Genomic DNA, 20884 nt, shown 5'->3' with positions numbered 1-20884 from the left:
GCATGCTCCGCGCGACTCTCACTGGACTCTGGTGAAGCGTATCCTCCGATACATACGCGGCAGCCAGTCCTTGGGACTTACGTTGACGGCATCCGCCTCCACCGACCTCGTCGCCTACTCTGATGCGGACTGGGCTGGCTGCCCCGACACACGGCGCTCCACCTCGGGGTACTGTGTCTACCTTGGGCCGTCCTTGATCTCTTGGTCCTCCAAGCGACAGCCCACCGTCTCCCGCTCGAGTGCCGAGGCTGAGTATCGAGCAGTGGCTAACGCCGTTGCTGAATGCTCTTGGCTCCGTCAGCTGCTCCAGGAGTTGCTTTGTGATGTTCACAAGGCTACGCTCGTCTACTGCGACAACGTCTCCGCCGTTTACCTCTCCGCCAACCCGGTCCATCATCGTCGAACGAAGCATATTGAGCTCGATATACACTTCGTTCGTGAGCAGGTGGCTCTTGGGCGCATCCGGGTCCTCCACGTCCCGACGGCGCAGCAGTTCGCCGACGTCATGACGAAGGGACTGCCTACTTCTGTTTTCGAGGAGTTCAGGTCCAGTCTTTGCGTCTCCGGCGACGCTTCGACTGCGGGGGGTGTTGAATATATGGTTTGTGCATGTATATTGTATAGTCTGGCCCACCTCCTAGTCTTTGTATAGTTGAGGTTGTGGCCCACTTTGTACTCCATATATACGTGCGCTTTGCACCGATCAATACATCGTGAAGCATTGCCAAAACAATCGTTTCCAACATATACCATACACAAGTATGAGCTTAATTGCCCATATACAAGAGACAAGGAATACAAACCAATGTTAACACCATACCCTATCTCTCGTGCACAAGGCTAGTGAGGCTGTTAATGCTCTCCACAGATGAAGGATACGACATGACGTACGAATCAAACCCTTCATTCTGCATGAACGCCAGCATCTGGAGGCTCAGGTGCGCCGGAACTAGCTCCGGCACCGGCATATCACCATTCAGGTACTGCAAGACTTGCCGCATAGTAGGCCTTGCTTCAGGAAACGGGTGAGAGCACAACAACCCCACCTTTAGCACCACACACGCCTCATCGGCATCGTAGTCGCCCTGGAGCTTGCTGTCCACCGTCTCAACCAGTGACCCCCTGTTCCAGTGCTCCACCACCCAGTCTGCCAGCATGAGCTGATCATCCTTTGAATCTTGCATGATGGGCTTCTGCCCACAGGTGACCTCCAGCACGAATATGCCGAAGGCAAACACGTCGGTCAGGATGGTCGCCTTGCTGGTACGGCCAATCTCCGGGGCTAGGTACCCTATGGTTCCGACGACATGCGAGGTCTCCGGGTCGGCAGTGTGGTCATACAGCATCGCGAGCCCGAAGTCGCCGAGCCGGCCGTTCATGCCGCTGTCGAGCAACACGTTGCTGGCCTTGATGTCGCGATGGACGACAACTTTCTCCCACTCCTCGTGGAGGTAGATCAATCCCGATGCAATGCCTTTGATGATCCCAAGCCTCTGAACCCAATTCAGAGTACCGTTGTGCTTGTCGTTGGCCTCTTGAGGCTGAGAATACAGGTACTTGTCGAGGCTCCCGTTTGGCATGTACTCGTACACCAGAAGCAGCTCACCTTGCCGGCGGCAGTAGCCGAGCAGCTGGACGAGGTTGGGGTGCTGCATCCGCCCTATGCTGACGATCTCGGCGACGAACTCCTTCATGCCCTGCTTCGAGCTGTGCGACACCCTCTTCACCGCGATCTCGCATTTGGACGCCGGAAGAACTCCTCTGTACACTTTGCCGAATCCTCCTACCCCCAGCAGGTTCTTGTTCTTGAACCCTTCCGTGGCGCGGAACAGATCCTTGTAGGAGAAGCGGTGCGGCCCGAACTCCACCTCCCACTCCTCCCTCAGCTCGCTGTACCTCAGCTGCCTTCTCCTGAGGAGGACAAGGGCCGTCCCCACGAAGAGGACCAGCGCGGCAGTGGCTATGGGCAGGATGACCTCCATGGCCTTGGACCTCGGCTTCGGGAACTCGCGGGGCAGCTTCGGCAGCTTGGCGATGTCGATGGCGGGCGCGGGGCCGTCCAACGCGAAGCTCCATCCAAGGATGTAGTGCTGGGAGCTGACCAGCCCTGTCGAGGACGAGAAGCCGATGTACGCGGTGTCGGGGATCACCGCCGAGAGGTCGTGCACCACCGAGAGCAGCGGCCTCGCCGGCCTCCGCATCCCGAGGGGAGCCAGGGTGACGTTGATCCTGCCGGTCCCGCCGTCGTAGTCCACCCATACCTGCATCGCCTCGTGGCTGATGAGCGTCAGGTTGCGGAACTCGCCGCCGCTGCCGTCGTCGTCGTCGTAGTAGCCGGCGTCGGTGGAGTTGGCCGAGACGAGGCTGTTGATGTCGATCCCGACGTGGTTGTCGCTGAGGTCCCTGAACTCGTTGTTCTGCATGGTGTCCAGCTCCACCGCGAAGACGCGGTTGGTGGCGTTGCCGTTGTTGCTGGTGTTGAGGAGGCCGAGGTACTGCGCCGCCATGGCGCCCGACAAGTTTGCGGTCGGGGCGACGAAGAGCGTGACGCCGTTGGCGCTCACGTCGGGGTAGGCGGACAGGATGCCGAACACGAAGGAGGACGAGAAGGAGCGGCCACGGAGGCGCAGCGGGGTCGGGTAGATGGCGTGTCCTTTCTGGCGGAGCGTGCCGTTGGTGAGCTCCAGGAGGCCGCTCTCTGTCACCGACGCCGCGCCGTCGAGGAGCAGGCCGCTGCTGCCGGCGAAGCCGGAGTAGACGAACTGGTGGTCGTCGTCACCGGCGCCGGCGGCGGTGCGGGCTACATGGTTTATTATGAACCCCACGAGTAGGAGGCGTATGAGCACGAGCTTCTTGGCAGCCATGGTTGTCACTTCACTCACGGTCGAGGCTATTTTTCTCTAGTAGTTGCGCAGAGCCAAGCAAAAGTAGTGGTACTTTTCTGCTTGATGCTCTCGCCGAGACTAGAGTTGCACAAATCATCGAGCATCAGAAGAGAAAAACTGAACCTTAGTCAGTCAAAGGGAGTCGCTTAGTCTAACTTCTACTATGTCCTTATGTCCTTGCTGCTCATCAATATACTCGTATACTCGACAACAACATGTGAGAGAGAGATTACACATCTGATGGGGGGAGGCAGGAAGTTTCGCTGCTGTCTTTGACGGGCAATGTCCAAAGTCGTCGATGGGCACAGTTGCCACCCGTAGCATGCTGTTTTCTTTGGGTGTGAAACCATAGCAGTCCCGATCAGCTAGAAACGTTTTCATAGGTGTCATGCTCACTCCGCGTCTTTGGATACGTTTGCGCCGTGATTCGTGCATTTGTGTGCTCTCAGAATAGGTAAAAAAAAACAGGTAATGTTTGTACGTTATGAATACATGAAATAGTTCCAATATACATGTTGGTGTTGTACATATACTCCCTCCGTTCTCAAATATAAGTCTTTTTAGAGATTCCAACGAGTGACTACATACGGAGCAAACTGAGTAAACCTGCACTCTAAAATATGTCTACATACATCCGTATGTTATAGTCAATTTGAAATGTCTAAAAAGACTTATATTTAGGAACGGAGGGAGTACGTTGTATGTACTGCCGTATTTTCCTGTTCTCGACTATGGGAGGACCTTATATGTTTATCATTTTATATGCTTCCTGTTCATCTCCTTACTTCCGTCTCTGCATTCTTAATTAGTTCTTTTTTTTATTCATCCACATTGTTCTTCGTTGTTCTTCCATATTTTTTATTTCCCTTTGAATCCGATCCTTTCTACTGCGTTTGTGTTCACACAATTTCTTTCCTTCGTGCTTTACGTACTGCATGTTTTGTTTCCGCCACTAATATGGGATCTTTTCGAACTGAGTTTGATGGATTGAAGTTACAGTTCCATAGGTGATTTCCTTTTTTACTCTTTCTCTTTTCCTACCTTTCTTTGTTAATCGGCATTCGTTGTCTTATCTTTCTACCTGCCATCTTATCCGTGCAGATTACCGGACTTAAGATCAACCAATGGAACCTCATCTTTACCATCTGTTCTGCCTCAAGTACGTGGAAACGATTTGGATGTTACTATACTTCATTTGTCACACGATTCTGCATCGGCAAATGAGGAACATGCTTTTCTTTCCGAAGAAACTTCTTTCACAAATCCACATATTCAAATTCACTAATCTATCCCTTCTGATGCTTAACCGACCATGCCGATCAATATACTAGGTGTTTCTGAAATCTCTTTCTTCCATACTAGTTGTTTATTTGTTCATTCAAGTTAGGTCATCTGAAACGTGTTACTTAACACTAGTGTAGACGAGTCTATACAAACGGTTTTTATCCGCATATACACAGTTTTAAACCGTCACCTTGTCTAGATAGGCGACAGGGGGTCCATCCCACACGATCCAGATAAAATCATCGGTGATATCTCCTCTGGTCACACACGCGGCGAAAGCGCTCATGTGCGATCGAGGGAGCTGTCACAAACAATTGTGCGGGGCAAATCATGTGAGATTTTCGTGGCGGATCCAGCCATGCCGTTAACTCCACTAGCCGACGGCCATGGCGGAGCCGGCCGCCCACGGCCCACGCCGCCGTCACCCCGCTCGCTTGAGCGGCTAGATTGGCCCATCTGCTCTAGCCGGCGACCTCAACCGCCCAGCAGGCACACCACCTCGACGCCTAACACGCTGCCGTCGCCGACGAGCTCCGGCGCGTCGCCGCGCTGTTGCGCCTGCCGCCAGCATTTCATCTAGGCCTGGCCGCCTCGGCCCTCGCCAGAGGCATCTTTGTTCCTGTATGGGAGGAGCCCATTAAAACTTGCTGCATGGGAAGACTAAAATTGGGCATGTGCCAAGATTAGACTTTCAAAAATTAAATTAATTTGAACTAAAATCATCACAACCGTGAACAAAATTTATAGAACAAGAAATAACTAGCATGGACAAAAATATCACACGCAAAATCATAATACCATGAAGTGGTGGTGAACCGAAGAAGGAAAATAATATGAGCATTGCTACCATCTCCGAAGAAAAAATGAACAAAAATTATGGTTGCCATGAACAACTTTTTTGCCTTGTATGAACAAAAATGAAAACATCTAAAAACAAAGAGAAAAGAGAAAACAAAAAACTTCGGAGGAAGAAGTGGTCGACATCAGCAAAATCATCAACATGTGTCGTTATGAAGAAAATCTGACTAATGTCAAATTCAAAATCAGTAGACAGGCAAATAGACACTCGCTTGCTTTATTCAACATATATACGGTCCAGCTCAACACACTGGCCGACCACAACCCTTCATCCGTGCCATCCCACGGGCTTTGCATTGCGGCCAAAACAACTTCATCAACACGAAAATAAACACAACTCGCCTCAACGTGAACGAGCACGCTTCTGGCCACTCATGAAACGTGCACATGCAGCGTTCCTTATTTGCAATGGGAAACATACAACAATAACATAAAACGGCATAACATCGATCAGATGGAGATGCTGTTGGGGATGCCCTTGGCTGTGATCCCGGTGGCGCTCTCACCATCGATGTCAGATGTGTTGGGGTAGAGTAGCATGTAGGGGAATTTTGCTGGCCCATTCCGGTTCTTGAGTCGGCGATTCGCGTTCATATTCATGATCCTCTTCTCGATGTCGATCAACTTCTGGCTGAAGTCCTCGAACGCCTTTTTCGCCTTGACATCTGATGTCCACTTTGGCTCATCACGCTGCCCCAGGTAGACTTCGTCGGAGGAGTGGTTGGACAGGACCTCGATCACGGACACTCCAATGATGCTTTGCAGCTGGCTCGTGATGGTGTGGATGAAGGCCAGGTCCGGGTCAGTCTCCACCTCCTTGTACTCCTTGGTGCCCGGCTCCGGCATCTGTCGCCGGCTCACCGTCGGACGGTTGGGGAGGTATCCTGCGTATGAGTACTGGCCAAAGTTGACGGCTGCATGCAGCGCAGAGGCGATCCAGATGATGGTGGCGCATGACCTGACGAGCTCGTTCACGGTTGTCATCTTGGGCCACCAGGGCTGGTCTTTGATGTCGCCATGGCCGACCTCACGCACCTCCTTCCACCATGCCTGTAGCTCGACGTCGGACCGAAGCACGTCATCACAGGGGTAGTAGATCCTGCAGTACTCGTCGACCCAAGTCTCGATGGCCGACCAGACGGCCAACCCATCCACCGCGTACGGGTAGTCCTTGATGTGCAGCGACACTCCGCACGGGCTCTCCGTGTCCGCCTTCGCCACACCCCTCTTGATCAGGTCTACCGGCAGTGCCTGCTCGGTGAAGTTCCAGTTCCTATAGACTTCAGAGGAGATTCTCAGTGCGTGCTCACCTGGACAGACGGTCATCTCGAAGAAGCCACCGGCGCTGATGAGGACCTGGCGTGCCAGGGCGTTGATGGTCATGGTGTCGCGGTAGTGTGGCTGCAAGAGCTTGTGGATGGGGTGCGTGACGCTGAGCTGCCGGTTGGTGGCGATCACGAATGGCTCGATGACTGCGTGCGTATGGAGCCAGTGGCTGATGAGGCCGTGCCACGCGGAATCGTTCACAGCGGCGTAGGCCTTGGCCAGCTGCCAGATGGTGTCCTGGACAGCCCACTCCGACTCCGAGCCACAGGAGGGGGGCGTGTAGACCTTGCTGTCGGCGCCGACCACTTTGGTGCCGAGGTCGTTAAGTAGGGGCTTGCTGAGCTCGATGGCGATTGGCTTGAGAGTGCCGTCATCTTGCAGGAAGAGCAGCGTCCTGGTGGCGTAGACGAATGTGTTTGGGAGGCTGTTGATCTTTAGCAGGTGAGGCATGAAGTTGTCGTGGTGGTCTAGGATGAAGAGCCTCTTGGCGTCGATTGCCTTGTCGACGTTGAGCTTGCCGAGGTTGTGTTGGATGTGCTCCACCGTGATCTTGCTCGTCTGGTCACCGTACCCTTCAAGCGTGCTCCTCGGAGGGAACACGTTCAGGCGGGTGATGATGTGTGGGTTGAGGCCGGCGAGCATCTCCCGGGCGAACTCCTCGTCCGTTCGCCACGCGAGCTTGTCCTCCTTGATGACATGCGGCATGGGCATCTTGAGGAGGAAGTCCCCGCCGGCCGGCATGATGCTCCTCAGCGGCGGGAACGATTTGAACAGCTCGTCCAGGGCGGGGATGTCGGGGATCTTAAGCCCGCCTTCGTAGAGCTTGTACATGTCCTCAAAGTCGTCGAACTCGCGCGGCGAGACGGAGTCGAACTGCTGGCGGAGGAGGGGGAGGATGCCGCCGGAGATGGCCTTGATGAGGTAGGCCGTGAAGTCGGCTTTCTTGACATGGTTGAAGTTCTCGTCGCGGGGGACGTAGAACTGCTGGAGCACGGGCAAGACGTTCCTGCTCTCGCACGTGGGGTCGGTCACCATGGGCTTCCTGCCGGTGCGGCCTCGGCGCGGGTATGGGTACAAGCTGTCGGGGCCGCCGAGGGTGGGGCGAGGATTCTTGTGGTCCGGATCGCCGAGGTCGTTGTAGAGGTCGTAGCGGTAGACGCGGTCGTGCTCCTCGTAGGCGCCGTTCTTCTGCCTGGGGTCGTCCCCTCGCAGGATCCGGAGCTCGTCCTCTCGGAACGGCTGCAGCAACGTCGGCATCTCGCTTGGCAGGTACGTCTGCATGGCATATCAATCGTGCTTGTTCAGTTCACTTACTAATTGTTCATGGCCCGATGCTAGAATATGTCCAGCTAGAGCTAGGCGAGCACACTTACGTCGTTGGTGAAGAAGACTCGGTCGTAGTGGTACTTGTTGGTGTTGTAGACCCATGAGTTTGCGACGAAGACAATGGGGCCGGCGTGGCCGGGGACGTCGTCGATGGTGATGGTCTTGAGGAGGAACTGGGTGGCGTGGTAGTTCCGAATGATGACGGCGCCGGGAATGCCTTGCTTCTTCACGTCCCAGTCGAAGGTGACATCGTAGGTGGTATCGCCGTGGTTGATGGGGGGCAAGTGGAGCACCCAGTGTTCAACTCGCTCCTCCTCGCCCAAGAGACCCCTGGTGCCGCTCTCGTCATCTGCATCCATCCATGCCATTCCATCATTAGCTTGCTTAGTCAGTTTGTGGGGGATTACTACTAGCCATACATAAATGAAGAGAAGGATGTTGCTTACTGGGGTCGGCGACGGTGGAGCTGATGAGCTGGCAGGTGACGCCTTTGGTGGTGACCTCGTCCCAGGTGTCGTGGCTGAGGGGTTGCTGCCAGTGGTTCAAGTCGAGGAGGTTCCTGCGCATGAGCACCACCTTCCCCTTGAGCTGCGGCGGCGTCATCCACCCAAACATCTTCCTCACGCTCTCGCTCCGCTCCTTGGCTGGCTAGTTGATCGATCAACTAGCGCTCAGGCTGCTTGCTTGCTTGATTTGGGACGATGAAGCTCACGAGTGCCCTTTTATAGGAACCGGGGGTCGGAGGAGCGTGTGCCGGAGCTAGCTCTGCGTGTTACACGACTATGGTTGCCGTCGTTCTCTACGTACCCTGGCAGGCCCGCGTCGTCTTCCTTCCCGGCGTCCGGTTCTCGCAGCGACGTGTGGCGCCGGCCGGCCTCCACCGGTCGCGCGTTATCGCGTCGCTGCATGCGGACGATTCAGTCGATGCCATGCAAATAACCCATGCGAATTTGCATGCATGTGCGCATGTGTGTACATGGTAGACCTATTAAGTGATCACACAAGGCGACGGAGTTGAAGAAAATGCATCCACCGTACGTACACTGTTTATCGCACTCTTAAGTACGTAGTCCTGCCAGCAGTTACTTGATTAATCTAGTGGTTATAGCTTCTACTGGAATGTCTGAAAACGCAGGACCGGACGTACATACATACAGGAGATAAGGCTCGGGAACGATGGGAGGAGGAGGGAGAGCAGGAGAACCATACATTGATATACATGTGATGTACGTGCATGCTACTCGACGCTGCTCGTCATCGCTGTCTAATAAATGGCCGGCGCATTCGTCGTCCGAACCCTAGCTAGCTAGCTGACACTGTCGTCTCGTCTCTCGTGATACACGCTCCGACCTCGACTTGTACTATTGACTTCGGAAGTTCCTATGGAATGTCAAGGCTCCAGCTAAAATTAATTTTTATTCTGTGGCTTCTCCGCAGAAAAAGTATTTTTACCAGAGACAATCTTTTAAAAAAGAGGCGGAAAGGTGACAAAAACTATGTTTTCTGTGGAAACGATGAGACCATTGATCATTTTTCTTTTCTTGCTCTGTTGCTAAACTCATTTGAAGCCTAATTAGATGTGCTTTTGATTTGCGATCAGTTCCGGTTGATCTCAATGATTGCTTTGGGGGTGGGGGGGAGGGGAGGATAAAAAGCTTCTCTAAGAATGACAAAAAAATAGTTCTGGTGGGCACTTCTGCCTTGCCATGGACAATTTGGAGATCTCGTAATGATATTATCTTTGACAGGAAAAAAAATGAATGATCCTCTAGGATTGATTAAACTGATGTGCAACTGGATTTTGGATTGGGCTGTGTTGCAAATAAAGGACCCAGTGGGAAATTGCTGATGCTGGGGGCAAGGCTAATAGAGCAGTAGCAAGTGAAATATATCAGGCTTCTCAAGGGTGGAGATTTGGCGTTCCAAGACTGAAGGTCTAAAAAACCTGGGCGATTCACAAAGCCTATCCACTTCATCATATATGTCTCATACTCCCTCCGGTCCTTTTTAGTTTGCATATAAGTTTTGTCTCAAATCAAAGTGTTTGTACTTTGACCAAACTTGTACAAAAAGTATCAATATTCACAAAGTCAATCAATATTGTTAAACTCATTACGAAATGTAGTTTCATAGAATATATATTTGGTATTGTAGATGTTGATATTTTTTAATTTATATTTGGTCAAACTTTGCAAAGTTTGACTTGAGACAAATCTAATACACGGAGTAAAAAGGACCAGAAGGAGTATCAGACATATATGATGAAGTGGATAGGCTGTATGTCAAGATAAATGTTAAGGCATGTCTCTCTCTATGTGTTGGAAATATGAGCAATTTACCGAATGATTTTATTAACAGAAATACTAGATAAAGCATGGCTAGTATAACAGTGATAAAATAGGCCATGCGATTTGACAAAGAGAAGGTAAACAGCATGTTCATATATGAACCGTAACTAAACATATCTAAAGCAGACAGTATAGCCGGTTGCATATATGAAATAGAGTCTAACATATCCAGGGCAAATACTAGAACAAGGAACTGTAGCAGAACCTCCAATAGAAAGGGGAGAAACACGTACGTGACAGCAGCAGGAGCAGAGGCACTGGACTTGGGGTCGGTGTCCTCCATGTCGTCGAGGAGGTTGTCAACGTCGGAGAAGTAGTCGTCATCGGGGAAGTAGTCGTCGGAGTCCGGGGCGTCCGTGACGAAGAAGTCAGTAGTCGCGCAGAGTGCTCCCCAAAAACCTTATCACCCTTCTCCCGTACAGGACTCAAAGAGGTGCGGTTTCGGAGGCCTACTGTCCCGACCTGCGGTGCACGCCGCAAGCCGGGATGGGGAAGATTGTAGCAGCAGCACAGTGCTCAGGAACCGTGTGGCGAGAGGAAGAGGACCTTCTGATGTGTCTCTCTGGAGAGGAGCGACCTCTCTTATATAGGCACAGGAGAGGGACGCGAACAGGCTGCGACGGGAGGTGAACCAATGAAGGGAGACGAAGTGAACAGGCAGCACGCGAAGAGGTGCGCCGTTCGTATTCATTATCCACTACCGCAAAAACTTTTCAGCTCCCAAGTGACCTTTCGTATACCCGTAGTGCGTGGCAAAAATTAGACATCGGCTCATTCCCGTAACCCGCGGCGCGTCGTGACGAGGCGAGGCGAGGCGTGGCGAGGCGGGCGGCGGAGGACGAGCGCGCGTGGATGTCCCTCTTGTTCTCATGCTCATACAAGTGGGGAAAGAACCTCCCTTATAAGGAGGTCCAACTCCCACTAAACTAGCAATGTGGGTTTAAACTTTAGTAGTATCCCTTGCCTTGCACAAATGGGCTAAGTGGGCCTCTAGGATTTATTTAGGAATTTTTGAAATAGTTATTGGGCTGTTCCAAAATAGACTAAATTCCAGCAATCCCCCACCAGATCCCAGAGGCACACAAAATTTGCCTTTGGTTCCAAAACACTGTTTTATATACCGGTATAACAGTGGAGACTGTTAAGTTAAACTTCCACCTAGAACTCTATGCTACACTAGTAAACAACTTGGACAGTGGACTGGGCCTTGAACTGCAAGTTTTCTGCGAATCTAGCTTCACATAAAGCCTTGACCGATACGTGGCTACCGCGGGTCTTCCCCGCGGGTGGAGCTTATGCGTCATACTCCGAGACCTTTCATGAGTTTACTAGAGAGAACCCTACTCTCATATATTGCGACGTTTAACAATCAGACTCATATAGGTGCGTTCTTCAAAAGATGTTCTGCAGGACAACATCTCTGCTTCAAAGAGCCACTTAGAACACATTAAGATATACATCAACCTGCCATGCAGATTTAGGAGAGTATTGCATCTTCATGGAGTGGTATTTTTAATAGTAAGGTACTCTCCTCCCAGTTGATCAACAGCTTGTCTTCCACATCTAATTCACGGGATCTCCGATCACAAAGAATAGGTTACCACTGTGAACAACTCACATTGTGGGTCTCATACCCATCTCCCTCGATGCATTATCTATCACATTACGTGATAGACCCTTAGTAAAAGGATCTGCCAGATTTTTAGACGTTTGGATATAATCCAATGCAATAACTCCGGAGTTTTCTCATTTTTCTGACAGACTTTAACCTTCTCTGAACGTGTCTTGATGACTTCATGTTATCCTTTGAGCTGTTCACTTTCGTGATCACAGTTTGATTGTCGCAGTTCATAAGGATACCCGGTACAGGTTTCTCAACAACCGGCAAGTCATTCAAGAGCCGACGAAGCCAATCTGCTTCGACCGTAGCTGTATCTAGTGCTGTGAGTTCTGCTTCCATTGTTGACCTCGTTAAGATGGTCTGCTTGCAAGACTTCCAAGAAACAGCGCCACCTCCATGAGTGAATACATATCCGCTCGTGGCCTTTATCTCATCAGCATCTGAGATCCAGTTTGAGTCACTATACCCTTCAAGCACCTTTGGGTGCCCAGTGTAGTGAATTCCATAATTCGCAGTGCCTTTCAAATAACGCAAAACTCTCTCTAGAGCTTTCCAATGCACATCTCCTGGTTTTGAGACAAACCGGCTCAGTTTGCTAACAGCAAAAGAGATGTCAGGTCTTGTAGCACTGGCTAAGTACATAAGCGAGCCAATAATCTGAGAATATTTCAATTGGTCTCTAGCAATTCTTCGATTCTTTCGAAGCAACACACTAGCATCATATGGTGTTGGAGAGGGCTTGCAGTCACTGTAGCCAAAGCGACTCAAGATCTTTTCCACATAGTGAGATTGAAGCAATGTAATCCCACCATCATCGTCTCTCAACAACTTGATGTTCAGAATGACATCAGCCACTCCTAAATCCTTCATCTCAAAACAGCGAGATAGGAAATCCTTGACCTCCTTAATAACATTCAGATTTGTTCCGAAAATCAGTATGTCATCAACATACAAGCAAAGCATAACTCCCTCGCCCCCACCATGGCGATAGTACACACATTTGTCAGCTTCGTTCACAACAAAGCCTGCAGCTGTTAAAGTTCTTTCGAACTTCTCATGCCACTGTTTGGGTGCTTGCTTGAGTCCATACAAAGACTTCAGCAACTTGCACACTTTCCCTTCCTGACCATCTATTACAAACCCATCTGGTTGTTCCATATAAATTTCCTCGTCCAACTCTCCATTTAGGAAAGCAGTCTTAACATCCATTTGATGAACAAGAAGACCATGTGAGGCAGCTAGTGAAAGTAGAACTCGAATAGTGGTCAGTCGAGCCACAGGTGAGTAAGTATCAAAGAAATCTTCAACTTCCTTTTGGGTATAACCCTTAGCCACGAGCCGAGCCTTGTACTTTTCAATAGTACCATCAGGCCTAAGCTTCTTCTTGAATACCCATTTGCATCCTATAGGTTTGCACCCATAAGGACGATCAGTTATCTCCCAAGTTTCATTCGCCAAGATGGAATCTATCTCGCTACGAACCGCTTCTTTCTAGTAGTCAGCATCTTCCGATGCATAGGCCTTTGAAATAGAATTGGGAGTGTCATCTATGAGATACACAAGAAAATCATCACCAAAGGACTTTGCAATCCTTTGTCTCTTGCTCCTAGTAGGAACTTCATTGTTCTCCTCCACAGGTTTCTCAAAGTGTTCAATCGAAATGGCAGGTTCTATAGTTTTAACTGGTTCCTGATTCGATGAACTAGGCATCTCCTGATTAGAGGAGGTAGCCATATCCTTCATGGGAAAGATATCTTCAAAGAAAGTCGCATCGTTCGACTCCATGATCGTACCGACATGCATGTCAGGTACCTCAGATTTTACAACCAAGAATCTGTAACCAATGCTATGAAAAGCATATCCCAGGAAAACACAATCCACAGTTTTTGGTCCCAGCTTCCGCTTCTTTGGAATTGGCACATTGACTTTCGCCAAACAACCCCAGGTTCATAGATAAGAGAGCTTTAACCTTTTCTTCTCCATTCCTCAATGGAGTTATCTCTTTGTTCTTTGTGGGAACTCGGTTTAGGACATGACATGCTGTCAATATCGCCTCCCCCCACCATGCCTTGGAGAGACCCGATGTGTCTAACATGGCGTTAACCAAATCAGTTAGAGTACGGTTCTTCTTTCGGCCACCCCATTTGACTGAGGTGAATAGGGAGGCGTCCTCTCATGGATTATACCATGTTCCGCACAAAAGGAATCAAATTCATTGAGAAATACTCTCCACCACGATCGGACCTAAGCCTCTTGATCTTTCGATCAAGTTGGTTTTCCGCTTCAGCTTTATAGATCTTGAAATAGTTCAAAGCCTCATCCTTAGATTTCAGAAGATACACATGACAGTATCTAGTGGAGTCATCAATTAACGTCATGAAATATTTCTTTCCACCTTTTGTCAAAACACCATTCATTTCACATAGATCTGAATGTATGAGTTCTAGTGGTGCAAGATTTCTCGTTTCCGCAGTCACATGAGACTTACGAGGTTGCTTAGCTTGCACACACACTTGACACTTAGATCCCTTGACAGTGGTGAAACTAGGGATTAAGTTCAACTTCGCTAGTCGCGACATGCAACCAAAGTTAACATGACAAAGACGTGAATGCCACACATTTGATTCACTATTGTTGCAAATATGATTAACAACTTTATTGCAAACGTCTGATAAGGATAAACGAAACAGGCCTCCTGACTCATAGCCTTTACCAACAAAGGTTCCATACTTGGAAATTACAAATTTATTCGACTCAAAGACAAGCTTGTAGCCATCTCTACACAGAAGAGATCCGCTAACAAGATTTTTATTGACGGAGGGGACATAATGCACGTTCTTCAGCCGCACGATCTTCCCCGAAGTAAACTTCAGATCGACCGTGCCAACACCACGAACAGAAGCACTTGAACCGTTGCCCATCAGCACGGTTGAAGTCCCTGCGGTCTGATAAGACGAAAACATGGAAATATCACCGCATACATGCACATTAGCACCCGTGTCAATCAACCAATCAGGAGAATGACATACTGAAAGAATAGTGGGAAATATACCATACCCATCATCCTTCATGTCAGTGTCTCCAATGACAACATTAGCGGTCTTGCCGCCTTTCCCAGGATGACGCTTGTCATAGCGATTGGGGCAACTAGGAGCCCAATGATCAGGATCTCCACACACATGACAAGCACCTTTCTTCTTGTCATTCTTCTTCTTGAAGTTTGTGTGCTGCACAACCTTGTTCTTCCTATCAAACTTTGCTTTACCATCAAACTTGCCCTTGTTCTTGAACTTGTGGGGCTGAAAGTTCTTCTTCTGTACCAGATTGGCACTAGAACCTCCCTCAATACCTCGAGCATGGTTATCCTTTGCTCTCGCCTTTTCTTCCACATCAAGAGTACCAATGAGATCCGGAACGGAAAACTCCTGCCTCTTATGCTTCAGTGAGGTAGAAAAGTTCCTCCACGAGGGAGGAAGCTTAGTGCTGATACCTCCGACAATAAACTTGTCCGGTAGGATACAATTGAAGTGCTCAAGTTCTCTAGCAAATGACTGTATCTCATGAGATTGCTCAACCACAGAGCGCTCTTCAGTCATCCTGTAGTCATAGAATTGCCCCAAACTTGGCCTCGAGTGCATCCCACATATCTTTTCCATTATCAATTGACGCATAAGCATCAACTATGTTCTCACCAAGAACACTCAAGAGAGCAGCCTTAAACAAGGTATCCATTTTCTAAAAAGCTTGTGCCTGTTGGGCATCTTGCTCTCCTTCAGGTTTGCCAAGAGTGGCGTCATAGCAACTCATGGTTTGAAACCATAAGACTGCTCTCACGCACCACCTCTTATAGTGGATACCCTCAAACATAGGAGGTCTCATGGAAGCAGCAAAACCACTTGGGGTAAATTGCCTATAATAAGGTTTTTGGATTGTTGGAAATATGAGCAGTTTACCGAATGATTTTATTAACAAAAATACTATGTAAAGCATGGCTAGTATAGCAGTGATAAAATAAGCCATGCGATTTGACAAAGAGAAGGTAAACAACATGTTCATATATGAACCGTAACTAAACATATCTAAAGCAGACAGTATAGCAGGTTGCATATATGAAATAGAGTCTAACATATCTAGGGCAAATACTAGAACAAGGAACTGTAGCAGAACCTCCAATAGAAAGGGGAGAAACATGTACGTGACAGCAGCAGGAGCAGAGGCACTGGACTTGGGGTCGGTGTCCTCCATGTCGTCGAGGAGGTTGCCGATGTCGGGTAAGTAGTCGTCATCAGGGAAGTAGTCGTCGGAGTCCGGGGCTTCCTTGACGAAGAAGTCAGTAGTCGCGCAGAGCGCTCCCCAAAAACCTTATCACCCTTCTCCCGTATAGGACTCAAAGAGGTGCGGTTTCGGAGGCCTACTGTCCTGACCTACGGTGCATGCCGCAAGCCGGGATGGAAAGATTGTAGCAGCAGCGTAGTGCTCAGGAACCGTGTTGCGAGAGGAAGAGGACCTTCTGATGTGTCTCTCTGGAGAGGAGCGACCTCTCTTATATAGGCACAGGAGAGGGACGCGAACAGGCTGCGATGGGAGGTGAAGCAACGGAGGGAGACAAAGTGAACAGGCAGCACGCGAAGAGGTGCGCCGTTCGTATTCATTATCCACTACCGCAAAAACTTTTCAGCTTTGAAGTGACCTTTCGTATACCCGTAGTGCGTGGCAAAAATTAGACATCCGCTCGGCTCATTCCCGCAACCCGTGGCGTGGCGCGTCGTGATGAGGCGAGGCGTGGCGAGCGGGCGACGGAGGAGGAGCGCGCGTGGATGTCCCTCTTGTTCTCATGCTCATACAAGTGGGGAAAGAACCTCCCTTATAAGGAGGTCCAACTCCCACTAAACTAGCAATGTGGGACGAAACTTTAGTAGTATCCCTTGCCTTGCACAAATGGGCTAAGTGGGTCTCTAGGATTTATTTAGGAATTTCTGAAATAGTTATTGGGTTGTCCCAAAATAGACTAAATTCCAGCACTATGTAATTTTGGTGATGGATGACAACGCTTTTGCGGACTAATTGTGTGCATTGAGTATTTCAGAGATTCATCCTTTGGCACAAGACGATTCCTTCCCCTCGGAGTTTTAAGCGAAGACAATGTAGCTCTTTTGTTTCAGTTTTGGTGGACTTGTTTCGTAGGAGTCACCGTACTATCAAGAGGGGGTCCGCATTGGTAAGGCTAGGGTGGAATCAAATTGTACACATCCTCTTTGCACCCACAGAGCCTTCCCGCTTCGATGGAGGATCCCTCCTTGCTTCCTGAGTTTTTTGGTCCCAGCGGTAGTACCGCGGACCCCAGTGGTAGTACCGCTCAAGAGCCACAGGCGGCAGTACCGCCACGCAGCAGTAGTATCTCCTGGGGGCTCTCAGCCGTAGTACCGCTGCTGTTCTGCTCTCCTACCGCCTCGACTCGAGGGTGTCGCCTCTCGTGTCGGGTTTTGCGGCACTGGCAGCGGCAGTAGAGGCGATAGTACCGCCCCTACCACCGCTGCTAGTACCGCCCTGGGTCCAGATCCTGCCTCGCTCCTGGCCTTCCTTGTCTGCACGGCAGTACCATGAGGGGGAGCGGTAGTACCATTGATCCCAACGGTAGTACCGCTGCCCCCAGCGGTAGTACTCCTTGCGGGGCTGGATGGGGGGTAACGGTTGGATTGTTTCCCCCCTTATAAAAAGAGGTCTTCTTCTCCAAGTTGACTTACCTCTTCCACCCTCCAAGCTTCATTGATGCTCTAAGCTCCATTTTCGTCCGATCTCTCTCCCTAGCCAATCAAACTTGTTGATTCTCTAGGGATTGGTTGAGAAGGCCTCAATCTACACTTCCACCAAGAGAAATTTGATTCCCCCCACTAATCCCTTGCTGATCTTGTTACTCTTGGGTGTTTGAGCACCCTAGACGGTTGAGGTCACCGCGAAGCCATAGTCCATTGTGGTAAAGCTTCATGGTGTCGTTGGGAGCCTCCAATTCAGTGGTGGAGATTGCCCCAACCTTGTTTGTAAAGGTTCGGTCGCCGCTGAAAGTGCAACCATGCCCTTAATCGTATTTTGATGTTGATGACAACATGTATGTTGAGACTAATCATGTTTATCAAGTATATCTCAGGTTTATGTCTCAAAGGCCGTGTGTGGATCATGACTAGGGACAAATGCATATAACTCAAGATTAGAGATACAAGACATTAGCCTTGGCTTTGTTTACGGTTTGTTCTTGAGTATAGGGATCCCACACTATTAAGAGGGGATCATTGGAACTAGTGAAAGATTTGCTCAAATCCACAACTCCAGTTTTGCTCTCCGGTCGTCCATACTCTATGGACGTCTGATCCCTCTCAGTTGTTCGGACGTCCGGCTCTCTACGGTCGTCCAGTGTTTCACCAACAGAACATTATTCACGGATTTCCGGACCTCTCTGGACGACCGGCCTCCGGACGACCGGCACGTCTCGGATGCCCGGTATTTCCACCACAGAACCATATTTACGGACTTCCAGGCCTCTCTGGACGTCCGGGCTCCGGACAACTGACACGTCTCGGACGTTCGTGTGCTGTGTATAGATTCGTGGCTTATGTGTTCCCAGCGGCCGGACAACCAATAACGGTCGGACGTCCGGACATACTTGTGCCACCGGACGTCCGGTGTTGTCCGGACGTCCGACCCCTTCTGTGCACTTAAGTGGCTCAAACGGTCCCTTTTTCCACACCCACTATATATAAGCTTCTCCCTTCCATGGGATGAGGTTGACCATTCACTTTGAGCTTGCCAAGAACACTTTTCACTCTCTCTCTCAATCCCCTACACCAAATCCTAGATCCCCAGGGGATTTAGGAACATTTGAGAGACGTTCTCCAATCAAGTGATAGATCCACTCCTTCCCCTTCTTTGCACCAAAGGAATTTGTGATTTGAGCAAGTCTTGAGCTTTTCCCCAATGTTCTTATTACTCTTGGAGGTTGGAGACTCCTAGGCGGTAGGAGTCTTTCGGAGAGGAATCAACCTTTGTGATTGTCGGTGTCAAAACCGGCGGATCTCGGGTAGGGGGTCCCGAACTGTGCGTCTAAGGCTAATGGTAACAGGAGGCGGGGGACACAATGTTTACCCATGTTCGGGCCCTCTCGATGGAGGTAATACCCTACTTCCTGCTTGATTGATCTTGATGATATGAGTATTACAAGAGTTCATCTACCACGAGATCGTAGAGGCTAAACCCTAGAAGCTAGCCTATGACTATGATTGTTGTGGTCCTACGGACTAAACCCTCTGGTTTATATAGACACCAGAGGGGGCTATTGTTACACAGAGTCGGTTACAGAGAAGGAGATCTACATATCCGAATTGCGAAGCTTGCCTTCCACGCAAAGGAGAGTCCCACCCGGACACGGGACGAAGTCTTCAATCTTGTATCTTCATAGTCCAATAGTCCGACACAAGTACATAGTCCGGCTGTCCGAGGACCCCCTAATCCAGGACTCACTCAGTAGCCCCTGAACCAGTCTTCAATGACGATGAGTCCGGCGCACAGATTGTCTTTGGCATTGCAAGGCGGGTTCCTTCTCCGAATACTCCATAGAAGATTTTGAACACAAGGATCGTGTCCGGCTCTGCAAAACAATTTCCACATACCACCGTAGAGAGCACAATATTCCACAAATCTAATCTGCTGACAACTTTTCATAGCGTGACATCATGCCACGGCCCGGTCATTATTCGAACCGTTTTCTCAACCTGCCGCTGCACATATTGCGAGGCGGTTTTATTGGCACGTCTTGTCGAAGCAGAGATCATGTCCCCTTATCACGGGATTCTCATCAATACGGGTGTGGGTAACCCAACCGCGCCATCAACGCGCGAGTTTACAGGGAAAGTGGGGAGGCGCATGGTTTCTACCGCCTTTATAAAGAGATAAGGATTCACCTTTTTCCACCCATGCCTTCTTCTTCCTCTGCTCATCCATTCCCCCTTGCTCGAGCTCTAGCGCCCAAACTTTCTCCTTCTCCACAAAGTCAAGTATGTCCTGAGAAGGAGGCAAGTGGATGGCCTCCTCCGTTAAGGAGGAGGACATCACGAAGCTTCGGGAGGCCAGATACCTGGCCCCAGACATCGCGCACCGGCTCCCTACCGATGGGCAGATCATCCCTACCCCAAAGCCTCAGGAGAGGGTAGTGTTTCTCTCTCACTTTGTCCACGGACTGGGATTCCCCGTCCACCCATTTGTCTGCGGGATCATGCTTTACTACGGGCTGGACTTCCATGATCTGGCCCCCAATTTCATCCTCAACATCTCAACGTTTATCGTCCTGTGCGAGGCCTTCCTCCGTATTACGCCCCACTTTAGCCTATGGCTGGAGACCTTCAACGTGAAGCCGAAGGTGGTGGTCGGCCATCAAGTGGAGTGCGGAGGTGCCATGGTGGGCAAGATGCCCAATGTCACCTGGCCCGAAGGCTCCTATGTGGAGACCGTGAAGGGGTGGCAATCGGGGTGGTTCTACATCACCGAGCTGCGCGACACCAACTGGGCGGCGGCCCCCGAATTTTGATCCGGCATCCCCATGCGGCTCACTTCCTGGAAAGAGAAGGGCCTAGCCTGGGGCTCATCGGTGGAGCTGACCAGACTCCAGACCTACATTAAAAATATGATAGGCAAGAAAATCAAGCTTGTCAACGTGGTCCAGGTCATGCTCATCCGCTGGGTCCTTCCGTGTCAGAGACGGGCTTTCAATGTGTGGGAGTTTGACCCGGCTGAACACCAGACGCTACGAGAGCTCTTTGACACGACGCACGAAGATGTCTGGAAGGTGTTGTTCAAGACCACCGAGGTACCACTGCCCATAGCCGAAGATCGCGGACTCAGCGCAAAGCGCCCCGCCAATCCGGTGAGTTTTTATATTTTGCCAGACGTACCTTGTACTAGCTCATCTGCGGGAGGAATGTAAACCTCCATGCCAATTTAACAGGACTGGGTAGCGATAGCGGAGCGGATCGACTGTCCGGCTCCACTACCCGAGGATCCAACATCGGCTCTCTTAACAGAGATGCTGTTTCCAGCGCCCTATGAGGTGCCCGAGAAGAAGGCCATGAAGAAGGCCGCGGGGACCAGGAAAGTTCTCCGGCGCAAGGTTGTATCAGACTCATCGTCCGAAAAAACCGAGGCGCGCTCCTCCAACGAAGACAAGGAGGAGGTAGAGGAAATCTCTCCCC

The 20884-nt window shown here is 50.3% G+C and overlaps 2 protein-coding genes across 2 annotated transcripts; both read right to left on the bottom strand.

Moving 5' to 3' along the window:
* Positions 1 to 721: 721 nt before the first annotated feature.
* Positions 722 to 3017, bottom strand: LOC123136400 (L-type lectin-domain containing receptor kinase SIT2). The gene has a single exon (XM_044555756.1). The coding sequence runs from the start codon at positions 2862 to 2864 to the stop codon at positions 822 to 824; it is 2043 nt and encodes a 680-aa protein (XP_044411691.1). The 5' UTR covers positions 2865 to 3017; the 3' UTR covers positions 722 to 821.
* Positions 3018 to 5228: 2211 nt separating this feature from the next.
* On the bottom strand, positions 5229 to 8442 carry LOC123136398 (putative linoleate 9S-lipoxygenase 3). Its single transcript, XM_044555754.1, has 3 exons — positions 8126 to 8442; positions 7727 to 8028; positions 5229 to 7628 (listed from the first exon to the last, which is right to left on the bottom strand). The coding sequence occupies exons 1-3, from the start codon at positions 8292 to 8294 to the stop codon at positions 5478 to 5480; spliced, it is 2622 nt and encodes an 873-aa protein (XP_044411689.1). The 5' UTR covers positions 8295 to 8442; the 3' UTR covers positions 5229 to 5477.
* Positions 8443 to 20884: the final 12442 nt, after the last annotated feature.

The sequence above is a fragment of the Triticum aestivum genome, chromosome 6B, assembly GCF_018294505.1.
Source record: "Triticum aestivum cultivar Chinese Spring chromosome 6B, IWGSC CS RefSeq v2.1, whole genome shotgun sequence".
Lineage (NCBI taxonomy): Eukaryota > Viridiplantae > Streptophyta > Magnoliopsida > Poales > Poaceae > Triticum > Triticum aestivum.
The sequence above is the reverse complement of the archived record's forward strand: the minus strand, read 5'-3'. Positions and strand labels throughout refer to the sequence as shown.

What these genes read in the sequence shown, in the direction of transcription:
- LOC123136400 (XM_044555756.1), bottom strand. Translation starts at nt 2,864, where the DNA reads ATGGCTGCCAAGAAGCTCGTGCTCATACGCCTCCTACTCGTGGGGTTC.
- LOC123136398 (XM_044555754.1), bottom strand. Translation starts at nt 8,294, where the DNA reads ATGTTTGGGTGGATGACGCCGCCGCAGCTCAAGGGGAAGGTGGTGCTC. An exon ending in CTCCACCGTCGCCGACCCCA is followed by an intron (nt 8,029 to 8,125) that starts GTAAGCAACATC and finishes GGATGGATGCAG; the next exon opens with ATGACGAGAGCGGCACCAGG. An exon ending in GAGTCTTCTTCACCAACGAC is followed by an intron (nt 7,629 to 7,726) that starts GTAAGTGTGCTC and finishes TATGCCATGCAG; the next exon opens with ACGTACCTGCCAAGCGAGAT.